The following is a 23,731-nucleotide window of genomic DNA, read 5'->3' on the forward strand; positions in this document are numbered from 1 at the left end:
GCATCGATAACAAAGCCAAGCTGTAGCCACATGGCAACAACGAAACCAAAACTTCTCGCAAAACTTTGACATTTTGGTTGGGATCCGCAAATAATACGAGGCGGAAATTTGGAACGCTGAAAGTTGGAAAAAAACCTCGTATTATACGCGGGTTTTTACGGTACATCCCCATTCCAAAGAAAGGCGGTGCCAAAGATAGTTTCCAACTACCGCATGATCGCGCTTATTTTGCATGCTAGCAAGGTGATGTTGAAAATCCTCCAAGGTAGGCTGCAGCAGTATGTGGTTTGGAAGCTTCCAAACGTGCAAGCTGGGTTTCGCAAGGGCAGAGGAACTAGAGACCAGATTGCCAACCTTCGCTGGATCATGGAAAAAGCAAAAGAGTTCCAGAAACCCATCTACTTCTGCTTTATTAATTATGCAAAAGCGTTTGACTGCATAGATCACAGCAGATTGTGGCAAGCTCTCCAAGAGATGGGAGTTCCAATTCACCTCATCTGTCTCTTGAGGAACCTGTATGAAGGGCAAGAGGTCACAGTCAGAACTGGTCATGGTCTTACTGATTGGTTTCCAATTGAGAAAGGAGTGAGACAAGGCTGCATACTGTCGCCCTGCCTATTTAACCTATATGCTGAGTGTGTCATGAGGAAGGCCGGTCTGGACGAGTCTTCAGCTGGAGTGAAGATTGCTGAGAAACGTATCAACAACCTTAGGTATGCAGATGATACCACTTTAGTGGCAGAAAGTGAAGTGGAACTCAAGAGACTTCTGATGCACGTACAAGAAGAGAGTGAGAAGTTTTGGCTTAAACTGAACATTAAAAAGACAAAGATCATGGCGTCTTGCCCTATCAAGTCCTGGAGCATCAAGGGACAAGAAGTGGAAGCTGTGACAGATTTTATCTTCTCGGGCTCCAAGATTACCCTGGAAGGAGACTGCAGCCATAAAATTAGGAGACGCTTGCTTCTGGGAAAGAGAGCCATGGCTAGCCTTGACCGCCTAGTAAAGAGCAGAGACATTACACTGCTAACCAAGATCCGTACTCGTGCTATGGTCTTTCCAGTTGTGATGTATGGATGCGAGAGTTGGACTGTGAAGAAGGCTGACCGCCGAAGAATTGAGGCGTTTGAATTGTGGTGCTGGCGGAGACTCTTGAGAGTTCCTTGGACGGCCAGAAGATCAAATCAGTCGATATTGTCAACCATAAACCCTGACTGCTCATTGGAGGGTCAAATTCTAAAGTTAAAGCTCAGCTCGAGGTGCTGCAGATGAAGTTATGTGATGTTAGGAAGATAATGAGAGACCAAAAGCGTGGCATGATATGGTCCATAGGGTCACGAAGAGTCGGACACGACTGAACGACTGAACTGAATATATTAGTGTTTCATCCTGAACAAAAACTCACTGGCATTGCGAAGATATGAGGGTTGCTGGATCTAGGGCGCACCAGTTGGAAAAATAAGAAAACACTACGGCAGAATAAGGCAGGGCACGGGTAGGATGAATGCACATACTGTTGGTGACTGCCTTGCTAATACAGGCACTTTATTTTTGGTCGCGCATTTTACTTTTGTAGCAATGCACAAGACATTGTTACATCCGTGTAACCATATGCAATTTGCCAACAACTGCTAACTCTATAATTGAATTTCTTTCTTGCCTGTTTTGATTTCGGTTTCAACTACCAAGCAATAGCTACGATGTCAAAGTTAAGTCCAGGTCATGTGTGTGATAAAAACTACAGTGCAATCACTCCTTCGTTGTTCTAATAGAACTGCAATGCAAAGCCAACTGACCTAATGAACAGGGATTATGAGTGGAGAGGAAAATATTATATCACTAGTCTTTTTTCACTTGTGCTCATGTGCTGCACATGACGCTAGCATGGTGACTGTGACTCGGAAGTGAAAGTTTCTTTCTTTAAAAGACAAGACAGAATTAATTGGCAAGACATCCAGCAGCAGGAAAAAAGGTGTTGCAGTGGACTTCTGCATCTCACAGAGCAAACACACAATCCTAATATCGAAAGACACAATATCCAAAGCTCTTCAGGGGAGTCCGAGGAACAGAAGAAGCTAACGACGACGTTGTGATACAGTCACTCAGAGCCGAGTATGCGAATTGCACCATTGTGCTCATGGCCAAAAAGAAAAAAGAAGCAAGATCAGCTGGCCTGACCTCCTTGTAAATAAATTATGTTTTTGGACTGTAGGCAAATCTTACAGTATTTATGGGCTGATTTCCCCTCAAAGACATTTTTCACACATCCCATCACTTTCGTTGTTGCGAGGTTCAACTGTATGGCTGCGCACTAGACACAAGAAGAGATACATTTGTTCCCTCCTGCTCAACTCTAAATCGTGCAAGCTTCTCCTCCAAAGTCCCCCCCCCCCCCCCCTTGACCCTTTCCCCTCAACACTGCCCCTTGCCTTACTGTCATATAATTAGGTCAGATGAAAAAAACTGCCACAGTAGCAGCTTTTATAGTCTAAAAACAAAAGACCGAGCCAGGAATATGAAATTATCAATGCTAATCACGTTCGTCTAGAAGAGAGGGAAGAAACTTTATTTCTTCAATTGAATAAGGGAGGTTTAACATCCAAGGCCAGGATCCCTTGGGACCTGGTGGCTACATGTGCTTGATTGACAACTTCTTTTTGCTTATCTGGGTCTGAGCTGAGCATCAGAGCAGCCCAAGTTTACTCATTTCAATGGATCCTGAATCGCACATGTCCACATCATGTAAGTCGTGCCTGCCTACCTCATGCAAAGTTTGCATTTTTCGTGATATTGCCCAAGTACCATTTGCTTAATATGCTAGGACTTGTGTGTGCATGTCTGTAACAATGTTTAGATTCCTTCCACCTTTTCGCTGAGCTTGACATCAGCTTCTGGATACAGCTTTCAGTTTAGTCTATAGACCTTTGAAACAAGGGCTCCCTGGACGCCGCCACAATGCTCTCTGGGTTGTTGTGCGCACTTTTCACTAGCATGCAGCAGCGGAACCGGTTTGCAACAGCCCAGAGAGGAGGTGTTTCAATATCATCCTTGCTCGATGCAAAGGTCTATAGTGCTGAACAATATTCTAATATCCTATCAGCCTGTCTCTTTCCGAGCTGTGTGTTTGTGAGGGGGAATGGGAGCCTTTATTTTTGGGTGGAAAGCAGCGCAAAAGCATGAAAGACAGAGGAACCAACAAGCACACAGACGAGCATGCGTCTGCGTACTTGGTTTTTCTTGCATTCATCTTACTGCGCTATTTTTTCCAAAAAATTGAATTACTACCAACTCGCCCAACTGACATGCACTACTACAGGATATTTCTAGTGCACAAGGCGCTTTTATGTGTTTTAACCTAGACCTGGCTACCCCAGCGTACATCACTGCACTTTATGCAGGGCCAGAGTTACCGCATGGCACTTCAAGCACACCCTGTGCCCCTCACATCTCCAGCTCAAGAGCAGGCCCTTACATCCAGCACCAGGACGTTCAAGGTGAATTCATCCCTTTCCTCGTTTGCAGCTGTGGCAACAGGCAAGATACCTAAAGGAATACTTATGGGTGGCCTGCAGGCAATGTGACGATGTGGAGCCGAGCAAAATCGGCTCTTGTTTGTGTGTATCTTGGTTCCTCTGTCCTTCGTCCTTTTTTGCCGTGTTTTGAACCCAAAAATTAATTACTACCAACTTGTTGATCTGACCATTCCACTACAATGGGAGCCGGCTCAGAAAGTGAGACTTGGAGCCAGTTCGCATGGCTTTTCCTTCCCTATCAAAGCGTGGTGCTCGAGGGCCCAGATAAGAAAATTTGGGCTTCGACTTGGCTTTTCACTAGTTTTTTTTTCTGCCTCCACGGAGGTGCGATTACTGTTATGATTGTAATTGAGCTCTTTGAGTCTCAAATAAATAAAAAATTACCTATTTTATTTTTAGGTAAAAATGTGACATGGTATTTTTAGTGTGCTCTAATATGGGAATGACAAAGTATGTGCTGTTCGTTTGTCATAGTTGACACACCTCGGCATAAAAAAATCATTTAGTGAACATCTAGTGACATCTGAGACATTGAAACCAAGACGCTAACGTAGCCTAGAGATATGTATCTCTAGGTAACTGACTAGGAATGGCTTTAAATTTAAAATAAAGGAACTTGACTATTCACTAACCAGAAGATAAATCTAACTAGGTTATTTTAACACTAATGGCAGCACACAATATGCTGTTAGTATGTAGCCATTGGAACAGTCTTAGCCTTATGTGGACAAAATGTAATCCAGTAGCTTGGTTTTAGTCTGAAATGAACTAAGTTGGCATTGTAAGTATTTCTCCAATATACCACTCAGTAGTAAATAAGGAATCAATCAAGTGAGAGAAATGTTGCACAACTAGAGTAGATGCAAGGTTCAATTATTAAATGAATGGGGTGGCGCAATGGTTACAGCGTTCGACTACTGTTCCCAAGGATGCGGGATTGAATCCCGACCTCGGCGACCGCTTTTCGATGGGGGCGAAAAGCAATGCGTCCGTGCACTGTGCGATGTCAGTGCACGCTAAAGAACCCCAGGTGGTCGAAATTTCCGGAGTTCTCACCTACGGTGTCTCTCATAGCCTGAGTCACTTTGGATGTTAACCCCACAAACCAAACCAAACCAATTATTATATTAATGAATATTCTTTTCAAAATGCACAAATGAAGAGCAGGCAAGCTTTAATTAGTAAACAAATGATATAGGCAATATTCTGTTCAGTATTAGAGACCTGATGATGAAACTTCATGTTACAGTGCAAACAAACTCCTAAAAATGAGCAATGAGTGCTAGCAGCAATTAGGTAAGAACAGTGACGAAACCAAGCAAAATGATTTTTGGGGCAAAATGAATTACATAAGAATTGACCTTTCAGAGTTGTTCTGGTTTCGGCATTAAGTGCCTTTCATGTCATGCTTGCTCATGCCCCTGGCTGTAAAAAGTAATCCTTAGTCTGGTTTATGCTAAGACTCGATCCGAGCATAACAATGGACAAAACTTCCTGATGTAGTTACCTTGTACCAGAAGTTGATGGAGACAGTGTAGCCACAGTGAGGTGCTGATTCAACTTGGTGCCACCAATACATGGGTAGATAGAGTACATCACCTGGTCCTAAAATGGCCTCCCATCCATGTAGTTGAGCAGCCAAAGGAAAACGGTCTAGGTCTCGATTGGCAAGGTCAACCTGTGAGCATGTGACGAGTCCAAAGTGAGTTTGCTGACTAAATGCTGTAGCTGTTCACCAACAGGCAACGGCAGAAATGCCCTTTTAGTCATAGTTCAAAGGAATTATAAATAAATGCATCGCTTTTACAATTTTATGTATACTATGACGCACAAACAACAGTCTTAGATGAGTGAAAACCCAAAAATGTAGACAGACACCACTCAGAAAGAAGTAAATTAGTTTTTCACCTAATGATAAATAACCACACCCACCCAGGAAGAAACAATAAATTGGAAACAAAGTAGACCAAGCTAAAACTGCACTTTTCACACTTGCATAACAACCTCAAGCATACATATTATCATGGCTAATATGAAATTTCAACATAATACTGCAACTGTGAGCAATGGTTAGAATTTTGAATGCTCCTAATGCACTCCAGTGCTGCTACGAATGATATGAATATGGAAGGTGTCACTGCACTCATGACTTCAAGTGCTCGCACAGTAAGCACTGTGAGCTGTGTGGCGGAGCAAGGACCCTACCGTAAACTTTTGAGCATACCCCCTTTCACGCAAGTCAAAATTGCCGCGTAAAATGGGGGGAGGGAATGGTGCTTCCAGGAACACGTGATTCCGTTCTCTGGTAGAGTCCTCTGAGCAGCGTCAAATAGCGACAAATAGTGAAAATATTGTCACAACGAATAAGACCACATTTAAAGCCCTCCATTCCCATTACTTCTGCGGCAGCATGGATTAATACTGTGCATCCCAGCACTCAAAACATGAGTTCAAATCCTCTTAGAGTAATAATTTTCTGATCTTTTTTTGCAATTAACAACATTAAAATGAATTTCGAACATCTTTCCTGGGGTGTGTTCCCCTTTAGGTTGCATTATGTGATGTTTTTTATTCTTAAAAGCCGCAAAACCAGGCGTGAACACAGCCAGGAGGTGACGGTAAGGCACCGGTTACACTCTTCAAATACCTTCATCGTAATCATTTTCTGCATTCAGCGAGTGTATGTTACCGTTACGTTGTGTTCAGAGACACCTGTCAGCAACAATCGCCGTTTAACTCGCTAAAAGACAATCAGTGATAAGAAAAAAGTTGTGGGACCCTACCAATTGAACGGGTAAAACTGCGCAAAAAAGACCGGACGAAAGAAGCACACAGGCACAAACAAGGGTGTTTCTTTCGTCCCATCTTTTTCGCGCAGTTCTACCCATTCAATTAGTATGAACCAACTAGCCCTTCAGAGTGTATTACTTCGGGACCCTACCGTTGAAAGGAAGGAATTATGCTCCCGGAACGGCATCTAACTTCAAAATGGCAAGAACAATATTGCCCCTCCCACAAAAAAAAATCGATGCACATGGATTAAAATTTCAGTTTAACTCTGATTGGGCTTAGGATGTTCGCCAAAATGTCGCGCCGCCGCTGAGTGCGCTCACTATGCCGTCAATGCAAACTGATCAGCACCCGTTTCTCTCAGCGCGTCATTTAATATGTTAGCAATTGGTTTACATTTTACTTTGGCGCTAGCTCCCCCCCAGACAGCGGCCATCTGCTTTTTGTGCATGCACATTGGATGACTCGCTTGTGGTGGTCAATCGATATTCTCCATCAGTCATAAGGCTTCAGGCATGCATACATCCGAGAAAGCCGGCACTATCAGGTTGCCGTTTTTGTTTGTGGTATTTCTGAGTTGAGATTCGATTCTTGGACTGGATAAGGCTGGCCAGTGCTGCCTGGGTGTGGTGCGTGATAAGAGCGAAATGGGGGGGGAGGGATACTTTCCCAGAGCGAAGCGGGAATGTGAAATTGGCAGTGAAGTTAAAAGGGGTGGGGCAGCAGTTTCATGGGCACCAGCTTGGAATTTTAAGGTGTATTGCTGAAGCGGTGATTGTTAGTCGTGTGCACCACATGCACCACAAACACAGAGTGATGGCATGCGGTCTGCACCATAGCAGCAACAGTAGTGCATGCCCGTAAATAAATCCTATCAGCCATAAAGAGATCTGTTTAAATGCACTTCCCGTGCTCTGTTCATGGATTTACTAGTTTTTGGATGATACAAATATTTTTTGTGACCCTATTAGATCCATATAACACGGTTTTTCGGCAAGAGCACTTCCATTTAAGGTGGTTCCAGTAGCTGCCAAGTGAAATCATTACAAAATAGATTCCAGTACAGGGTCTGCCATAAAAGTAATGCCACTAGTTGTAGCGTTGTGCGTGATTGAGAAACGGCTTCGGGGGTGGTGGGAGACCCTTCAGCTTCACAATGTGATGAGTTCAGCTGGCTGCGAACAGGCGAAGCGAGTGGACGGGCTTGAGCATGTACCTGTTTCTTAGCTGCATAGTGGAAACTGGAGCGACCACCTCCCGTCTCGGCTGCGGGAGGTGGTCGGTTCGAAACCCACCGCCGGACACCCACCGGTAAAAATGGGTACAAGCGTCCCCCGGCCTGGCGCTCGGCTTTTCCAGGGGTGTGCGTTTGGGAGAAGCTCCGTAAACCCCGCTGCGCGCCCCTCCTCCGCAGTGGGCCCAAACCCAGTTTCGAACCTCGCAGCCTGCAAAGGTGGTTCTGTTTGTCTTTCAAAGGTACTTCCTTTGACCCCTCACCTGAAGTGCTCCCTTAGAGCCTCAGCTGCAGCAGTCCTAAAAAAAAAAAAACCGAAACGGTGGCCTTGTGGTAGAGCATCCGCCTCGCATTCGGGAGGTACCGGGTTCGATCCCTGGTGCCGCCGGTTACCCACCGGTTTTTAATTGGGTACAAGCTTTCCCCCGGCCTGGTGCTCGGCTCTTCTGGGGTGAAATGCTTGGAAAAAGGTGCCACGGCCCAAATAGTTGCGCCGATGTGGCAGTGATTCGTTCCGCCATCGGACAACAATAAGTCCGCCTTGCGCGGCAACAGCCCATTATGTGGCCCTTTTTTCCAGAACTGCAGGCGACGGTGTGCGCGCCTCGCGAAGGTGTCACATCGCGGAGGCACCGTGGCGCTGGGAGGGAGGGGGAGTCGATCTGCACCCAGGATTCGCACAGGACAGGGTGCGTGGGGCATTTCGCTTCCTCACTGAGGAGATGCCGTTGCGTTAGGAGCATTGAGGGCATCGCGGCATTTAGCCGAGGGTAACCACCTTTAGCAGGCTGCGACATTCGAAACTGGGGTTGTGGCCCGCGAGGACACAGCGGGGTTTACGGAGCTTCCCCCAAGCGCAGTCCCCCAGAGGAGCCGGGCGCCAGGCCGGGGAACGCTTGTACCCGATTTTAACCGGTGGGTGTCCGGCGGTGGGTTTCGAACTAACCACCTCCCGCAGCCGAGACCGGCGCCCTAACCACTAGGCCACGGCTGCGGTTTTGAAAAAAGTTTTGAAGTTTTGAAAAAAACTGGGGAAGTCACCTTCCTAAGCACTCGTTATGATCAGGGTAATGACGCAATGTGCTGACTGCAGCTGTTCGAAAGGCACAAAACGTTTACAGATGACCGTAAAGAAGTCCAACCCAACAACAGTCCTGGCACCAGTCTAAGATGGCTATAGACACTGATAATGCTCGTAAGCATGTTGAAAAATGACTGCAGAAATGTTAGGGGATTCTATCCTGTAATCACTATCTTGTGTGTTTCTGCACACTGTAGACACCCCAGAAATACAGCTGCCCATAAACAGGACCAAGCACTCGTCAACTCAGAAGCAGATGGTCTACCTTCCTTTTGCTTTGCACGGGAATTGCTACCCACCTATCATGAAATTAAATTACTTTACACTACCACAATTCCTGCCTGAGATAACCTCCACTTTACAGATCCCTGCCACAGGCTGAGCACGTCATTTGGCACAAACTACAAACAAGAGCATTGTAGTCCCATTCTTTAATTTCCCTAGTTTGTCCAGGTCACACCTCACTCCATTGATGTCTCTGCTAGAGTCTGCGAGTACTCTCCCCTTTGAGGGGCCGAAGCACAATGACTTTCGGCCCTAAACCCAATCCCCCCATGACATGACCCAGTTCTTGGAGTTAATAAAGCTTTTCCTCCTTCTTCTCTAGTACTCCATCTTAAAACCTCAACTTCACATTCTTTGCTACATGAAGACCTATCCAGAATCACGTACACACACTGGTTATGCCTGAAGCCAGCCTCCTTTTGTGAAAACCAGAAACAACAACGGTGACAGGCAGGTTGATGAAATGCCTGTTGTGCAGCACTCATACAGTTTGTTCGCAATTCTTGATGTGCTGGCAAATGGTAATCAAAAAAGAACATGCAATGCTTCTTTGCATACAACCTTAAAAAACAAATATGTCACTTGATCATCAAGATAAATTGATTTCAGAATTTATTCCAGATGAAATCATGAAAAAAACCGTACAGCATTAGAGTAATGCTAATGCATGCACCCATTAACAGGTTCTGAATCAATGCTATGCAATTGCAAGTTGTGCCAAGTACAGTAGCAAGGGACTGTCAGGGCAGAACCAGGAAGAGTAGAACAGTATTTAATAAAGAATTCTTATATTTCTATTTTTGGAGCATACAAACAAGTTACAGCCACATAAATGTGAGAATATGCAACGTCTAAGCATGTATTAAGTACAGTGGCCTAAATGTAAAATAAAGACTGAAAAATATTATTTCTCTCACACACACAAAAGAAAAAAAAGTCTGTCCTACCCCCATTCCTACTGAGAGGAGTGAAATTGCTAAAAGAGAAATTGGACTTTGGCCAAAGAACTTTGAAACAGGGGTGCAACAGCTGAAATAGGATTTGTAGAAATTTTAGGAGCAGCAAAATCTTATGTTGAATTCCAATGGCAGATCCAGGTCAAGTTTTTCTGCTTTGTTTGGGGCAGTTGTATTCCAATGGCAGAATGGGAGCGAGAGCTGTCTGTTACAATGGCAGACTGATGAGGTATGGACCCCGGATTGCTCCGTGGAGCAACTATATTTGCTCCGCCGAAATCGGGGGATTTGACCGGAAGCGCATATGCCACGTCTCGTGTTTCCTCTTCTGCTGCCTGCCACAACCAGCTCATCCTCGCTTCCTCATCGCTGCATAGCAGTCTGAGCAGCTGTGGATGACATGAAAGCTGCGCCTGCTTACCGACCTCTAAGGCTTTCAGTGCTAGTCCTCACCGTAAAAAATCTTGTGCGGCTGGCTGCATCGAAATCGAGCAAGGAGCAGAAGCCACCGGCAAGCACCACAATCAGGTGTATCGCAGTGGGCAGCCGTCGCAACGACGCTGTATAGACGATCAGTAGCTACCGGTTGTAAAAGAAGCTGCTACAGCATAAGACGGTATAACTTATCAGTCGTAAGCTTTTCTTTTATGTTAATCTTACAAAGCATGTCATTTGAGCTAAATGCACAATTCTCAACATTGTTCCTGCAGACTTGGGGGCAGCAAGACGATGAAACCCTGCAGCCAGTCATGACGTCAACATTCGAAGCATATGTTTTTTCACATTCGGATCTCGTAAATGGTTCCGCATCCCAACCAACACAAGAACAATGTTTCTAAGAATATTCTCTACGTTTTTTTGTATTATAACGTGCGAGCCCTTGAATTACTGCAGGTAGGAAAAACTTGGTCCCATCGCTTGAGATGCCGTAGAACTGCGCTCGCCGTCTGTAGCTTTTTCAAACGGGCCCTCTGCCGCTTCAAAGACATATGCTAGCTTCGATTCAAGATTTGATTATGCTTTATCAGAAACGTAAAAATTCATGCTTTTAGATACGCTTGTTTAGCCAACAGCTGCAAAGATGTGCTCGCAACACCCCAGAAATACAGCTGCCCATAAACAGGACCAAGCACTCGTCAACTCAGAAGCAGATGGTCTACCGAAGGTGGCGGCAGCCATTGCAGTGGGCGGAGCCACGAGAACCAATGTGCGTGCCGATTGGCTTACGCCAACAAGCGAGCATGCTCTCGCGGGAGCGAACACATTCTAATGGCAAATATGAAGGAAGGGATCTTCGCCAGTGCAATGCGCTCTATTTGTGATCTGGCAAAGCGCCCGCGATCTGCCATTGGAATTCAACATTAGTTTTGGAACAGTAAAATCCATATTTGGAGCAGCTCACAGAAAAAAAACAAAAAACAAAAAACGCACTTTGCAGCTCGAACTTAAATTATGGAGCCATTAATCAGGGAAGAAACCTTATTTTCAACACACACACACACAAAACAAATGTGAATATGTGATCTAAAGCAAATCTAGGAAGTTCCACCTATCACCAGTGCTTAGTTATTTCCTTTAGGAATGTGGTGCGTACATATGGTGCGTACATATTTTTATAAATAAGCATTTCTTACTGCGAGGCATGCTATCACATACACAAAAAAAGATAAGAAACTGAGCCATAAAACCAAGGAGATTAATTTTTCAAACTTCGGGGACCAAATTAAAAAGAAAGCTAGAGAATATGCTTTTCTTTTTTTGCATCTAGCGTGGTTTGAAAATCTTAATCCTGAGATCTTATCTTGCTCACAAGACTCATACAACAATGTTTTACTGTCTTCGAAATCTACAGCTTGTATCACGTGAGGGCAGCTTCAGAAGAGCTCAATTCGAAGCCGTGACTGCAATCAGTCCATGTCCAAAAGTAAGCGCAGTACAAAAGCAAAACAAACAAAAAAATGCTGATTCAAAAGCACACAGAGAAAAAAGAAAGACAAAAAGAAAAACAGCAACCAAAAGGAGTAAGGGCACATGCCAAAAGCAGATAAGAAAGCAAGTCATAAGCAAAGAAAACTGATGAGCGAGTGCTTCTTCGGCCTGTGATTCACTTTCTAGGGGCTGGTGATGGCTCAGAGGTTGTGACTCTATATTTTGATTTAGGGAAGTGGGCAATGACTCAGTACATTACATATACATTTCACGCAGAGAGCAGGCCTTATAGTATATTGATGTTCAACTAAAAAAAATGTTAATTTTTTGCAGTCTTGGGCTCTACTGCGGGTTTTAGAATTTAAAATCTAAGGCTGCTGCCCCGCCGGGGTGGTGCAGTGGTAAGACGCCCGACTACTGTGCCGGAGTTCCCGGGTTCGAACCCGACCTCGGCGGCTGCGTTTCGATGGAGGCGAAACGAAGTGGCGTCCGTGTGCTGTGCGATGTCAGCGCACGTTAAAGATCCCCAGGTGGTCGAAATTACTCCGTAGCCCTCCACTACGACTCCCCTTTCTCTCTTTCCACTTTCACTCCCACCTTCCTCCCTTCCCTTACGGCGTGGTTCAGGTGTCCACAGAGCAAGTGTGACAGATACTGCGCCTTTCCCTTCCTGTGAACCAACCAATCAACCAAGGCTGCTGCACATTTCCCAACCTGCTGGCGCCCAAAATAAATTTCACATGCACCACCTCAAGCTACATTAGCAAAAACACGGCGGCCATAACTGATGCACTTTGTACACTATCTGATTATCTGATGATGGGAAAGTCAGTCTATCGACGAGATAGTATAAAAGCAACCTTACTATACATGAATGGACCAACAAAATACCAAAAAACTTCCAAGAGCTGAATAAAAAAAACTACAGGTACATCCAATAAAAGCATACGGTGCTTAAAACACAACGTATTGCTCCAATATCACAAGTACCACCACAACATTTTTCTCAATGCGACGCAGTATCAGTGGTGTCTCATTACAAATGGCCCCTTTGTGTTATGGGGATACTTCAACACACAGACTGTGTGACCCGTGCTGTAAAGAGTCCTCAAACCGTACCGATTCAGCGTACTCAAAGAGCGAAGAAGCACATGTATGCAAGAGAGAAAAATATGAGTAGGCATTAGAGCGGTATGCAGTCATCTCAAAATAAAACTAAAAGGCCAGTGACGCGAGCTGCAGTGTCTAATATGCATGACTAGCAATATCACGGTTGTCCCCGAGTATGGAAAACATTTGCGACGAGCCGGGCCACTTAATTTGGAGCAGTGTGGCATAAATTTAACAAATTTCCCATTTATGACGCAGCATGACGCAGAAATATGCAGCTGTATCAAAATGGTGCAATTTGGCACAGCTGTTGCGCTCCTGTTAATATGTTCTGATAATTCACATTGAAAGAACTTTAAAATGTTCTGATAATTCACCCCATAAAGAAATCAACATTAAGACCTTCCCGCCCGCGAGATTTTATAGGAGTGGTTTTTGGGTGGCGTCATTAATATTTTTTTTTCGTTAACAAAACCTGCTTGGTACAGGAGTGTCTAGTAGTACCAAATTGTAGAGGAGGAATTCCTCTTCACATCAGTATTAGTGACAATCAACATATTTATTGAGTAAGTGATGAAAAAAAAAAACTATATACGTGAAAAATTATAGTTAAAAAACCAAACACACAAAAGCATAAAAGTTTCTTGACACAAATAAAGCATAAAAAAATTTCAAAATGTACATTTTTTACAACAGGGACCAATGCAACAGTGCAGCAAATTCTAGCTTTCTGTGTACGGTATTCACTGAGTTAGGAAAGAAAACAGTAGTCGAGGTCGACCAACCCTCGGCTATCCTCTAGCTGAAAACACTATTCCCTGCACTGCCGGCGGCAAGTAATACTGCCCAAAAGACGTTGTCACCCTGCAGATAACAGTTGTGACCTTTAGAACAGTGATCTCTTTCGATCAGCATGCAGCAAAAGCGAAACTTATCGGGACATGGCTGTCGACGTTCCGAATCGGTCTGACGTAGTTTTGCTGTCAATGCTAAAGTCTGAAGAGCTGAATTTGTCTTCCAAATCATCACTGCTGCTGTTTGCATCCAAAAAGGAGCTCTCCGATGCATCAACTTCCGTGGAAACGCGCTGTTTCTGCGCGGCAGTAGCACGCAACGTCGACACCATGATGTAAAGAAGCAGCGCGATCACGTGACTCTGGAGGCCATCTGGAGGGGTGCGCACGGCAGAAAAAATAAAACCAAAAGCAAAACTGAAAGAATGGTTCCTCTACTTCCCATTGGATGATGCCACTTGTCAAGGAGCACTTTGAAAGTGGGAAAATTCGAATCGTAAAACCATCGATAGCGGGCTATTAATAGGCGTGGACAGGAAAGTGTTAAACAGTGAAGCCTGTCTTCAATGTTTTTGTTCCCCATTTTTCTGGTGGCCTCCCAAATTGTATGGGGTACTGATTCCTTCCTGAGGAAGAACGTAGGCGTTGCTGCAATACATGGGTTGCACATGATGTCACGGGCGCCATGATGGAGCCCAAGACAATGCTTTCACACTGCAGGCAGGGTGGCCACTATGACGTCGGTACAACCCATGCATACTCGCTGGTGCCAATAGATAGCAAATAGACCTCCTCACAAAACTAAAATATTTAGGTTACACAATTCTGATTAGAGGTGCACATGCTTAGTTCCCTTTAATGTAAGGCAATCTAATGCAATATGGAGGGACTAATACTGAGCAGCATGCACTTAGCAGGACTCTATGGTAGTCTACTGCAAAGCTACACCAAAGGTAAACAAATAGTACTGTTGTGGAAGTAACTACACTGTCGAGATGATCATATTTAGTGCTGCCACTGTTGACGTCTTTCTCTCAACTGTTTTCCTGCATGGCAAGCTGCTTCAACAAAAAATTCTGGTCCGAACAAGTGCTAAGTAAGAAAATATGTCAGGCATCATTAAAGTGCTAAGATGTACCCTAACCATTCATCTGGTGCTTATGCACAAGACCATGGGACTGAACGGCAGTGTCTATTTCCTCCACCCAATTTATCATCCCACATCGCCTAAATTGTGTCATATGCCATTACCCACCAGCACATTTGCAGCTAAGCATGAAACAGCAGTGCCCTAAGACAGTGATAAAGCCACATCTGGCGCTACTGAACTGCGAACTTTTGTTGGCTGAGTTTGACTTGAGCACCAAGCAAAAGCAAATGGTGGATACTTACTTTTTGCGCTGAAATCACAACTTTTTTTCCAGAAAATGTTTCGCGCACCAGTCATGTAGGCCATTTGAAACAGGGATGTGGTATCTTAGTGTCATCCATTTGGCTGTTTGTCAACTTGTTGAGGTTACTCATGGACGAATGAATTTGACTGTCCCACTCCACCCGCTGTCCCATATCTCCCGGTTTTCCCCTACTTGGCACAACTGCAAAGATCAGGACCTATGAATACTCTTGCAACCAACCTGCTCCTAGAGCGGTATTCACACAAGTGATCAATCCCTCGACTTCGCAAAAGTCCCGCCTTCAAGAGGCCATTTTCCACCGGCAAGAACAATCCCAAAATCCTTGTGATTAGGTATTTTTTTTTATTAGGCAGAGCCTGAGCAGCACTTATCTCATACTTGGCAAATTTTTATCACGTATTCTGTGGGGTACATGCAAAGGCACTTTCTGCTTAAGCCAGTAGTTTGCAAGATAGATTTGATGTTTTCATTGGCTGTCTGCATAAATGCAGTGCAGGGGAGCAAGTGTTGCCGGTAGGTGACATTTGGTGCACTTCTGCGCACCCCTCTATGCCAGAGTCCCCTGTGTGAATACCACTTAACATACAGACGGGAGAAATGCACAAAATGTGAACAGTCCACAATAACAATGCACAGTCTATAGAGTCCCATGTAACTTGAGGTAATGGTTTAAGAAATGTGTTGTATTTTGTAGGATCAAAATACTGTTGATGGTTGCCTAGCTAAAAAAGGAGTATTGCAACGTAGACTTGCAGTCTAGAGCGTGCATGACGTTTTCATAGCAACACTCTTGCATGCGCACTACAGAGCTCACTAGCAATGCTCATTCTGAATAAAACCACCCATGTTTCCAAATGTATGTGCTGTATTTATGACCACAAACAGTGTGCACTGAATACATGGCTACGTTGGTAGAAGGCTATCCATGCTAATCAGGTCAGGTTAAAAGAACAAGTAGATGATGAGGCAGATGTAATAGACAAAGAAATAGCCTCAATAGAATACCTCGACATCTATGGCACTGCTCGTAAAACAATATGCATTAAGGGCCACCTACATGGAGCGAACTTTCTCTGTGAACTTCATGCGGCGTGGCGGAACGCCGACACAGCGTCGCCGTACCGAACCACATGCAGCAAAAAACTGGCGGCTGGCAGCGTCGGCGTCCGAGTGAGAAAACGCACAAGCTGGTCATTTGAAACAACGCACTTTTCACACTAAATGACATTTCAAGAGCAACACATAAAATAGGCAGCGTCTAAAATGGCACCCGACAGCGCTTGTATATAGCCTCCGAGTATGTCCGACGCCGCAGCAACACGCAATGTACTGCAGGTGCGTCTCTCTGAAGCAGGGTTTGAGCGAGGATTGTTGAGTGGAACGTCGAAAAAGATCCCGCTTCAGCTGCATTATCAGACTAGACGAAATCACAACACTTGCAGCACCTTATGGCGCGACTTTACCAAAGCGGTGCCGTCCGCTAGCATGGCGAACGACAGTGCTTAGCCGTGCTCTGCTCCCTTGTTGTCGCTAGGCCTATTTTGTGTCGTATCGGTGGTACATGATACGGCGCTATGAAATTCCTTCATGCTATAGTAAATAGTCTGCTCATAGAACTGCCTAACTCTCAATCCCATTCTCTAATCATAAAAGAAAAATATGGTTAATTTCGGCTGCACTTTTTAGCGGAGGTGGCATGCAAGCGGACCGGAGTAGCCGCGCCGCAAAGGCGGCAGCTGGCTGTGAGCAGAAACATGCTTGCATCGCAGCTGTCACTTCTATACCAGCCGCCCGGTATGGCTCAGCGATCCTCGAGAAGGATTCAGTATTGACATTCGGCTTATTATTTACGGGAGCAACAAAATTTAACACACTTTTCTGATGTTTTTCGCATTGTCGGCGTGCACGACTCAAGAGCTGCAGCCGGCGCGGAGCGGCAGCAAGTGCTGCCATCACACGGTGGTCGCGCCCAGTAGCGGCCGTTCACCCGGCCGCCAGTGAAAATATCTGGCGGGCGGCGAACGGCCGCCGGGCGACAGTTCCCAAGGTTTGCTGCGAGAAAATCGCTCCATGTGGGTTGGCCTTTAAGGTACAACTGGTAGCAATTTATCTTGACACTGCGTGAGCAACCTTACAAGGTTAGTCTTCATTTAACCCTCATGAGGATTGGAAACAGTGCCCATGATAAGCTTAGAGAGCCAACTCAAAAGTGCAACTTTTACAATGGACGCCTTATTGTGACAAAATCTTTATGTTCCGAAAAAAGTATATGAAATCACAAAAAGTAACTGCAGAGAGCTTGTCTTAAGCATTCCACACTTGGTGCTCCTTTGAAGGCTGCTGGAATGGTACACTAAAACTGCTGAAGCTACAATGCGTATACCGTATATACTCGTGTAAGGGCCGCCCCATGTAAGGGCCGCACCCCTAACTTCGGGGCCGAAATTTAAAAAAAAAAAAAAAAAACATTACTTTCGCAGCCAAACGCGGAAGTTCATGCACTAGCACAGATTAGCCTTCATGAGTCCTCACTGATAGCACTAGCTGCTTTTTAGCCCCTATCATCATCAGTACTGTGAGATTACATGGCCACGCGGTCTTCACTGCACACCGCATTTCGGCCTCTGTTTTTGCTACAGCGCCATTTCTTCTTTGTGTGGTGCTGTGGTGGTAGTGTGGTTTTTGCGTGCAGCGTTATTCAGTGGATCGTGCCCTGTGTTCACCGCTCAGTGACTATGGCAAAGATTTGGCTTCGTACAACGCCGCCTTCAAGCTGAAAGTCATAGCTTATGCCGAAGAACACGGCAAGCGGGCGGTGGGACGCAAGAAGAGTGCGTCGGTGGTGCAAGCAAAACGAACAGCTCGCTGGTACGAACCGCAACCGTTTAAGCATTCTGCAGGAAGCAGTGCAAGTTTCCGGAACTTGAAAATGAATTTGTTGAGTATGTTACGAAGACCAGAAAGTACGGCTATGCAGTATGAACGGAGATGATCCACAAGAAAGCTGTTGCCATCACTCGCCACATGGACATTATGCTTGCAAGTTTCAAAGCAAGTAGGGGATGGCTTCAGCAGTTCATGAACCAGAACGCTCTCTCCATTCGACGCAGAACAACAGTGTGTCAAAAGCTGCCCAATGAACATGAGAACGAACTGTTAAGTTTCACTGTTTTGTGAGCAGGCTTCGAAGGGAGCACGGCTATGACCTTTCACAAATAAGGAATGCGGACCAGACGCCTGTCTGATTTGATACGCCAAAAAATATAGTACGGTTGACTTTAAAGGTGCGAAAAGTATCGCTGTGTGCACAACTGGTGCCCAACGTCAATGGTGATGCCGTGCATCACTGCCAGTGGCAGAAAGCTGCCACCATACGTGGTCTTTAAAAGAAAGACGTTGCCCAAAGAGAAGTTTCGTGACGGAATTGTCATTCATGTCCATGAGAAAGGTTGGATGTGTGATGAACTCGTTTTGGATTGGGTCATTGCTGTGCGCACAACTGGTGCCCAACGTCAAAGGTGCATGGTGATGCCGTGCATCACTGCCAATAGCAGAAAGCTGCCACCGTACGTGGTCTTTAAAAGAAAGACGTTGCCCAAAGAGAAGTTTCGTGACGGAATTGTCGTTCATGTCCATGAGAAAGGTTGGATGAGTGATGAACTCGTTTTGGATTGAGTCACACCTCTGGGAAGGCACTAATGACACGAGCTCATCAGATAGCTGCCAAAGCCATAGCGACGAAGTTCCTTGAATAAAACGTTGTCACTTAGCAGTGTTTACATTATTATTTAGGACAGAACCAGCAACGGTAAGACTTTCATGCAGATAAAAATAGGCCTGATTCGTGTAAGAGCCGCACCCCGATAAAATCGCGAAACAAAAGTGCGGCCCTTACACGAGTATATACGGTACCACATTTACTCGCGCAATGAACGCACTTTTCTTCCCAAAAAACCGAAACAGAATTGGGAGGTACGTTCATTATGCAGGGTAAATTTTACAAGAACTTTTTCAGGATGAGCAAAAAATGTGGTAATGGAAAAAAAATGTATTAGAGAGCTTACCTTTCGCAGTTAATAATGCGTGCACTATATGCAAACAGCTTTTTTTTTTTATTATTACACTTCGCTCATCTTCGTTTCTTATGCTTCACTCTTCGTCAAAATCGCTAGACTCATCATCCGGATCGCTGGCCACTTCCACATCTTGCTCCCACAACTGGTCATCCTCACTGCCATCCAGCGCATTTGTGATTCCAAATCTTTTTGAAGCTCTTTGAGATCAGGTCAGCTAGCAGGGAGCGCCATGCATCCAATATCCAGGAGCATTCCAGTTCAACGGATGGCCTCTTAATCTTGCCGGTCGGCGCCAGGGTGTGCCCTCCCTGGGCCATTCAATCTGTGTACAAGTGGCGCACACTGTCTTTAAACGGCTTATTCATACAAACATCAAAGGGCTGCAGCACCGAAATGAGTCCACCGGAATGATGGGCCTCCGTGCGCAACTTCTTTAGCTCCCAGCGTGCGTTCTCTCCCAGATGGCCGCGAAAACTGTCGAGCACAAGGAGAGACAGGAGAAGCAGGACACCAGGTCGCCGTCCTCAGACAGTCTGGACCCAATCAGCCATTAGGTCGGCTGACATGCATCCTTTCTCGTGGGCTTGTACGTGTATGCCGGCTGGGAAGTTGGCCTTCAGCAGTTTTCCTTTTAAATATAACACAGAGTGGCAACTTCCTAACATCTGCCTTGATAGTCAGCATTACTGTGAAATGCTGCTTCTCGGCACCTGTTGTTTTGACGAGCAGGCTGAGGGCTCCTCTTTCACTGGCCGTCCAGCTAATCAGCAAGTTGATGGGTGTCTGATTGGCGTTGCCAATTTGTAAGACGAAAAATTCTTGGTTCCGCTGCAGGTCTATCACAAACTTGTGAAAGTCCACTATCTTTTTTTCTTAGCAAGGAGGCACTCGCTGACAAAGTAATGTGCGCCTCCACAAGCATAGTCCGTTGCACCACATGAAGCATGCCGTCTGCCCATTACTCACTTTGAAAGTGGCGGTCGCAAAGCTGTGCTTCCTGGCTGTAGCTTACGCGTGCACCCAAATCATTTCATGCGCAACGACACAGCCTTTTTTTCAAAGTTCCCGGACATATTCTAGTACCTCTTCTTCCACACCAAGAAACTTTCCCGTGTTCGGCACCTTAAAGGCAGGCTGCTCCCGATTCATAACGCGCAGCTTGTCGTACTGCTTCCGCCAGTAACGCACGCGGACTTCGTCTATTCCGAAATGCCTATCGGCTGCACGATTCCTGTGCTCAATTGCATACTCCACAGCCTGTAACGTGAAGCCGACCGTGTAACTGACATTGCAGCCCACCGCCCATGGCAAAACGCACAAACGCAAAAGGCACAAAAAAAACGAGCAAGCCCGAGCAATGACATCGTTGTCGCAGAGAAGTAATGGCTTTTAGAAAATAGTAGGGCTAGGACTACGCCACTGTTTTGGCTGTCTCTGCATGCCCCCGTTGCCAGGTGCCGCTAGCTCCAAGTTTCGCATTGATGGGAAGCGGCCAAGAGGCCAGCAGCGGAACCCTATGGCCAGTCACAATACCATTATCGATATGGCGCCGGAAGATGAGCCCCCCCAGGTTGAAAGGCGTCCCACATGTTACTGGGGATGAACAAAGGGCGATTCCTAGTAGCTCCAGGACGAATGAAGCGGCTGGGCTAAAGCCAAAAGGACGCTCAGTTGTGGATGTGTCGGGAAGCGACCGGAAAGTCCGATGTTGCAAGGAGATATATCACATAGCAACATGGAATGTAAGATCTATGACGCAAGGTAAACTGGATATCGTCAAGCGAGAAATGGACAGATTGAACATTGATATCTTGGGTATCAGCGAGCTCAAGTGGACCGGAATGGGAGAATTTAACTCCGGCGACCATTATGTCTTTTATTGTGGGCACGAATCTAAGAGAAGGAATGGGGTCGCTCTCATAGTAAACAGAAGAATGGGCAAAGCAGTGCTAGGGTACAACCCCAAAAACGACCGAATGATTTCACTTCGGATCCAAGGTCACCCTTTCAACATAACAGTTATCCAAGTCTATGCACCGACCACTGCTGCTGAAGAAGCTGACGTTGAGAGATTTTATGCAGACCTACAATGCCTTTTAGACCGCACCCCATCTTCAGACGTCGTTTTTCTCATAGGAGACTGGAATGCTAAGGTCGGGAGTGAAGAAATATCCGGAATTACAGGCAAGTTCGGTCTTGGTGAGCCAAATGAAGCTGGGCAGAGGCTAGTAGAGTTCTGTCAAGAAAACAACCTGACCATAGCGAATACTCATTTTCAACAGCACAAGAGGCGCCTGTACACATGGATTTCACCGGACGGTCTGTACAGGAATCAGATCGATTATATTATTTGCCGGCAGAGATGGAGAAGCGCTATACAAGCAGTAAAAACAAGGCCTGGGGCCGATTGTGGCACCGATCATCAGCTTCTTGTTGCCAAAATTAAGCTTCGATTGAGGAAAACGCAGAAAACTAGAAGGCCTTTCAGGTATGATCTGGATCAGATTCCATTAGAATATGCTGTGGAAGTGAGGAATCGATTTCAAGAATTAGATCTAGAAGACAAAGAGCCCGAAGAGATGTGGAATGATGTTCGTGATATAATACAAGCAGTTGCTACTAAGGTAGTTCCAAAGCAAAAGAAATGCAAAAAAGCAAACTGGTTATCTGAAGAGGCTTTGCAAATAGCTGAAGAAAGGAGGATGGCAAAAGGTATGGGGGAAAGAGAAAGATACAAGGTTCTCAATGCGGATTTTCAGAAAATAGCAAGGAGAGATAAGAATGCCTTCCTGAACATACAGTGTCAAGCAGTTGAGGACAACAGCCAATTAAGGAACACAAGAGCTCTGTATAAGGCAATCAAAGATATCAAAGGAAGCTTCTGTGCTAAGCTGGGCGTGATAAAGGACAAACGAGGCAAGGACCTCACTGAAGCCTCAGAGATAAAGAAGAGGTGGCAGGAATACACAGAACTGTACAAGAAGGACCCGGATGTGCAAACCCAACATAGGACGGTTGTGATTACTGATCTCGAGCCGGGCATCCTGAAGAATGAAGTTGAATGGGCCTTAGCCAGCCTTGCTAAGAACAAAGCTAGCGGAATTGATGGTATTCCAGCTGAGTTGCTTCAAAACCTCAACCACGACGCTGTTAACACACTGCATACATTATGTCAAAAGATTTGGACAACCCTGCAGTGGCCACAGGATTGGAGGAGGTCAGTTTACATCCCCATTCCAAAGAAAGGCAGTGCCAAAGATTGTTCCAACTACCGCACGATCACGCTTATTTCGCATGCTAGCAAGGTGATGTTAAAAATTCTGCAAGGTAGGCTGCAGCAGTATGTGGATCGGGAGCTTCCGGACGTGCAAGCTGGGTTTCGCAAGGGCAGAGGAACTAGAGACCAAATTGCCAACCTTCGTTGGATCATGGAAAAAGCAATAGAGTTCCAGAAACCCATTTACTTCTGCTTTATTGATTATGCGAAAGCGTTTGACTGCGTAGATCACAGCAGATTGTGGCAAGCTCTCCAAGAGATGGGAGTTCCAATTCACCTCATCTGTCTCCTCAGGAACCTTTATGAAGGGCAAGAGGCCACAGTCAGAACTGGGCATGGCCTTACTGATTGGTTTCCGATTGAGAAAGGGGTGAGGCAAGGCTGCATACTGTCGCCCTGCCTATTTAACCTATATGCAGAGTGCATCATGAGGAAGGTCGGTCTGGACGAGTCTTCAGCTGGAGTGAAGATTGCTGGAAAACGTATCAACAACCTTAGATATGCGGATGATACCACTTTAATGGCAGAAAGTGAAGTGGAACTCAAGAGACTTCTGATGCGCGTACAAGAAGAGAGTGAGAAGTTTGGGCTTAAACTGAACATTAAAAAGACGAAGATCATGGCATCTTGCCCTATCAAGTCCTGGAGCATCAATGGACAAGAAGTGGAAGCTGTGACAGATTTTCTGTTCTTGGGCGCCAAGATTACCTCGGAAGGAGACTGCAGCCATGAAATTAGGAGACGCCTGCTTCTGGGAAAGAGAGCAATGGTTAGCCTTGACCGCCTAGTAAAGAGCAGAGACATTAGTCTACCAACCAAGATCCGTATAACTCGTGCTATGGTCTTTCCAGTTGTGATGTATGGATGCGAGAGTTGGACTGTAAAAAAGGCTGACCGCCGAAGAATTGACGCGTTTGAATTGTGGTGCTGGCGAAGACTCTTAAGAGTTCCTTGGACTGCCAGAAGATCAAATCAGTCGATATTGTCGACCATAAACCCTGACTGCTCATTGGAGGGTAAAATTCTAAAGTTAAAGCTCAGCTACTATGGTCATCTGATGAGAAGAGAGGAGTCGCTGGAGAAAGATTTGATGTTGGGAAAGGTTGAGGGTCGCCGGAGAAGGGGTAGGCAGCAAACGCGATGGTTAGATGGCAGTCTCGAGGCATTGCAGATGAAGCTATGTGATGTTAAGAAGGTAGTGAGAGACCGGAAAGCGTGGCGTGACATGGTCCATAGGGTCACGAAGAGTCG

At 45.6% G+C, this 23,731-nt stretch overlaps 1 protein-coding gene across 2 annotated transcripts in view; it reads right to left on the reverse strand.

The window, feature by feature from the left end:
- LOC146204665 (hypoxia-inducible factor 1-alpha inhibitor-like) overlaps positions 1-23,731 on the reverse strand; it is a 39,653-nt gene that overhangs the window by 7,988 nt on the left and 7,934 nt on the right. For both annotated transcript variants that reach the window (XM_084589370.1, XM_084589371.1), the window contains exon 5: positions 5,041-5,211. In XM_084589370.1, the coding sequence (XP_084445496.1) occupies positions 5,041-5,211 (171 nt within the window). The remainder of the gene's footprint in view (positions 1-5,040; positions 5,212-23,731) is intronic.

Source organism: Amblyomma maculatum, chromosome 1 (genome assembly GCF_055883805.1).
Source record: "Amblyomma maculatum isolate TAMU_Amacu chromosome 1, ASM5588380v1, whole genome shotgun sequence".
Lineage (NCBI taxonomy): Eukaryota > Metazoa > Arthropoda > Arachnida > Ixodida > Ixodidae > Amblyomma > Amblyomma maculatum.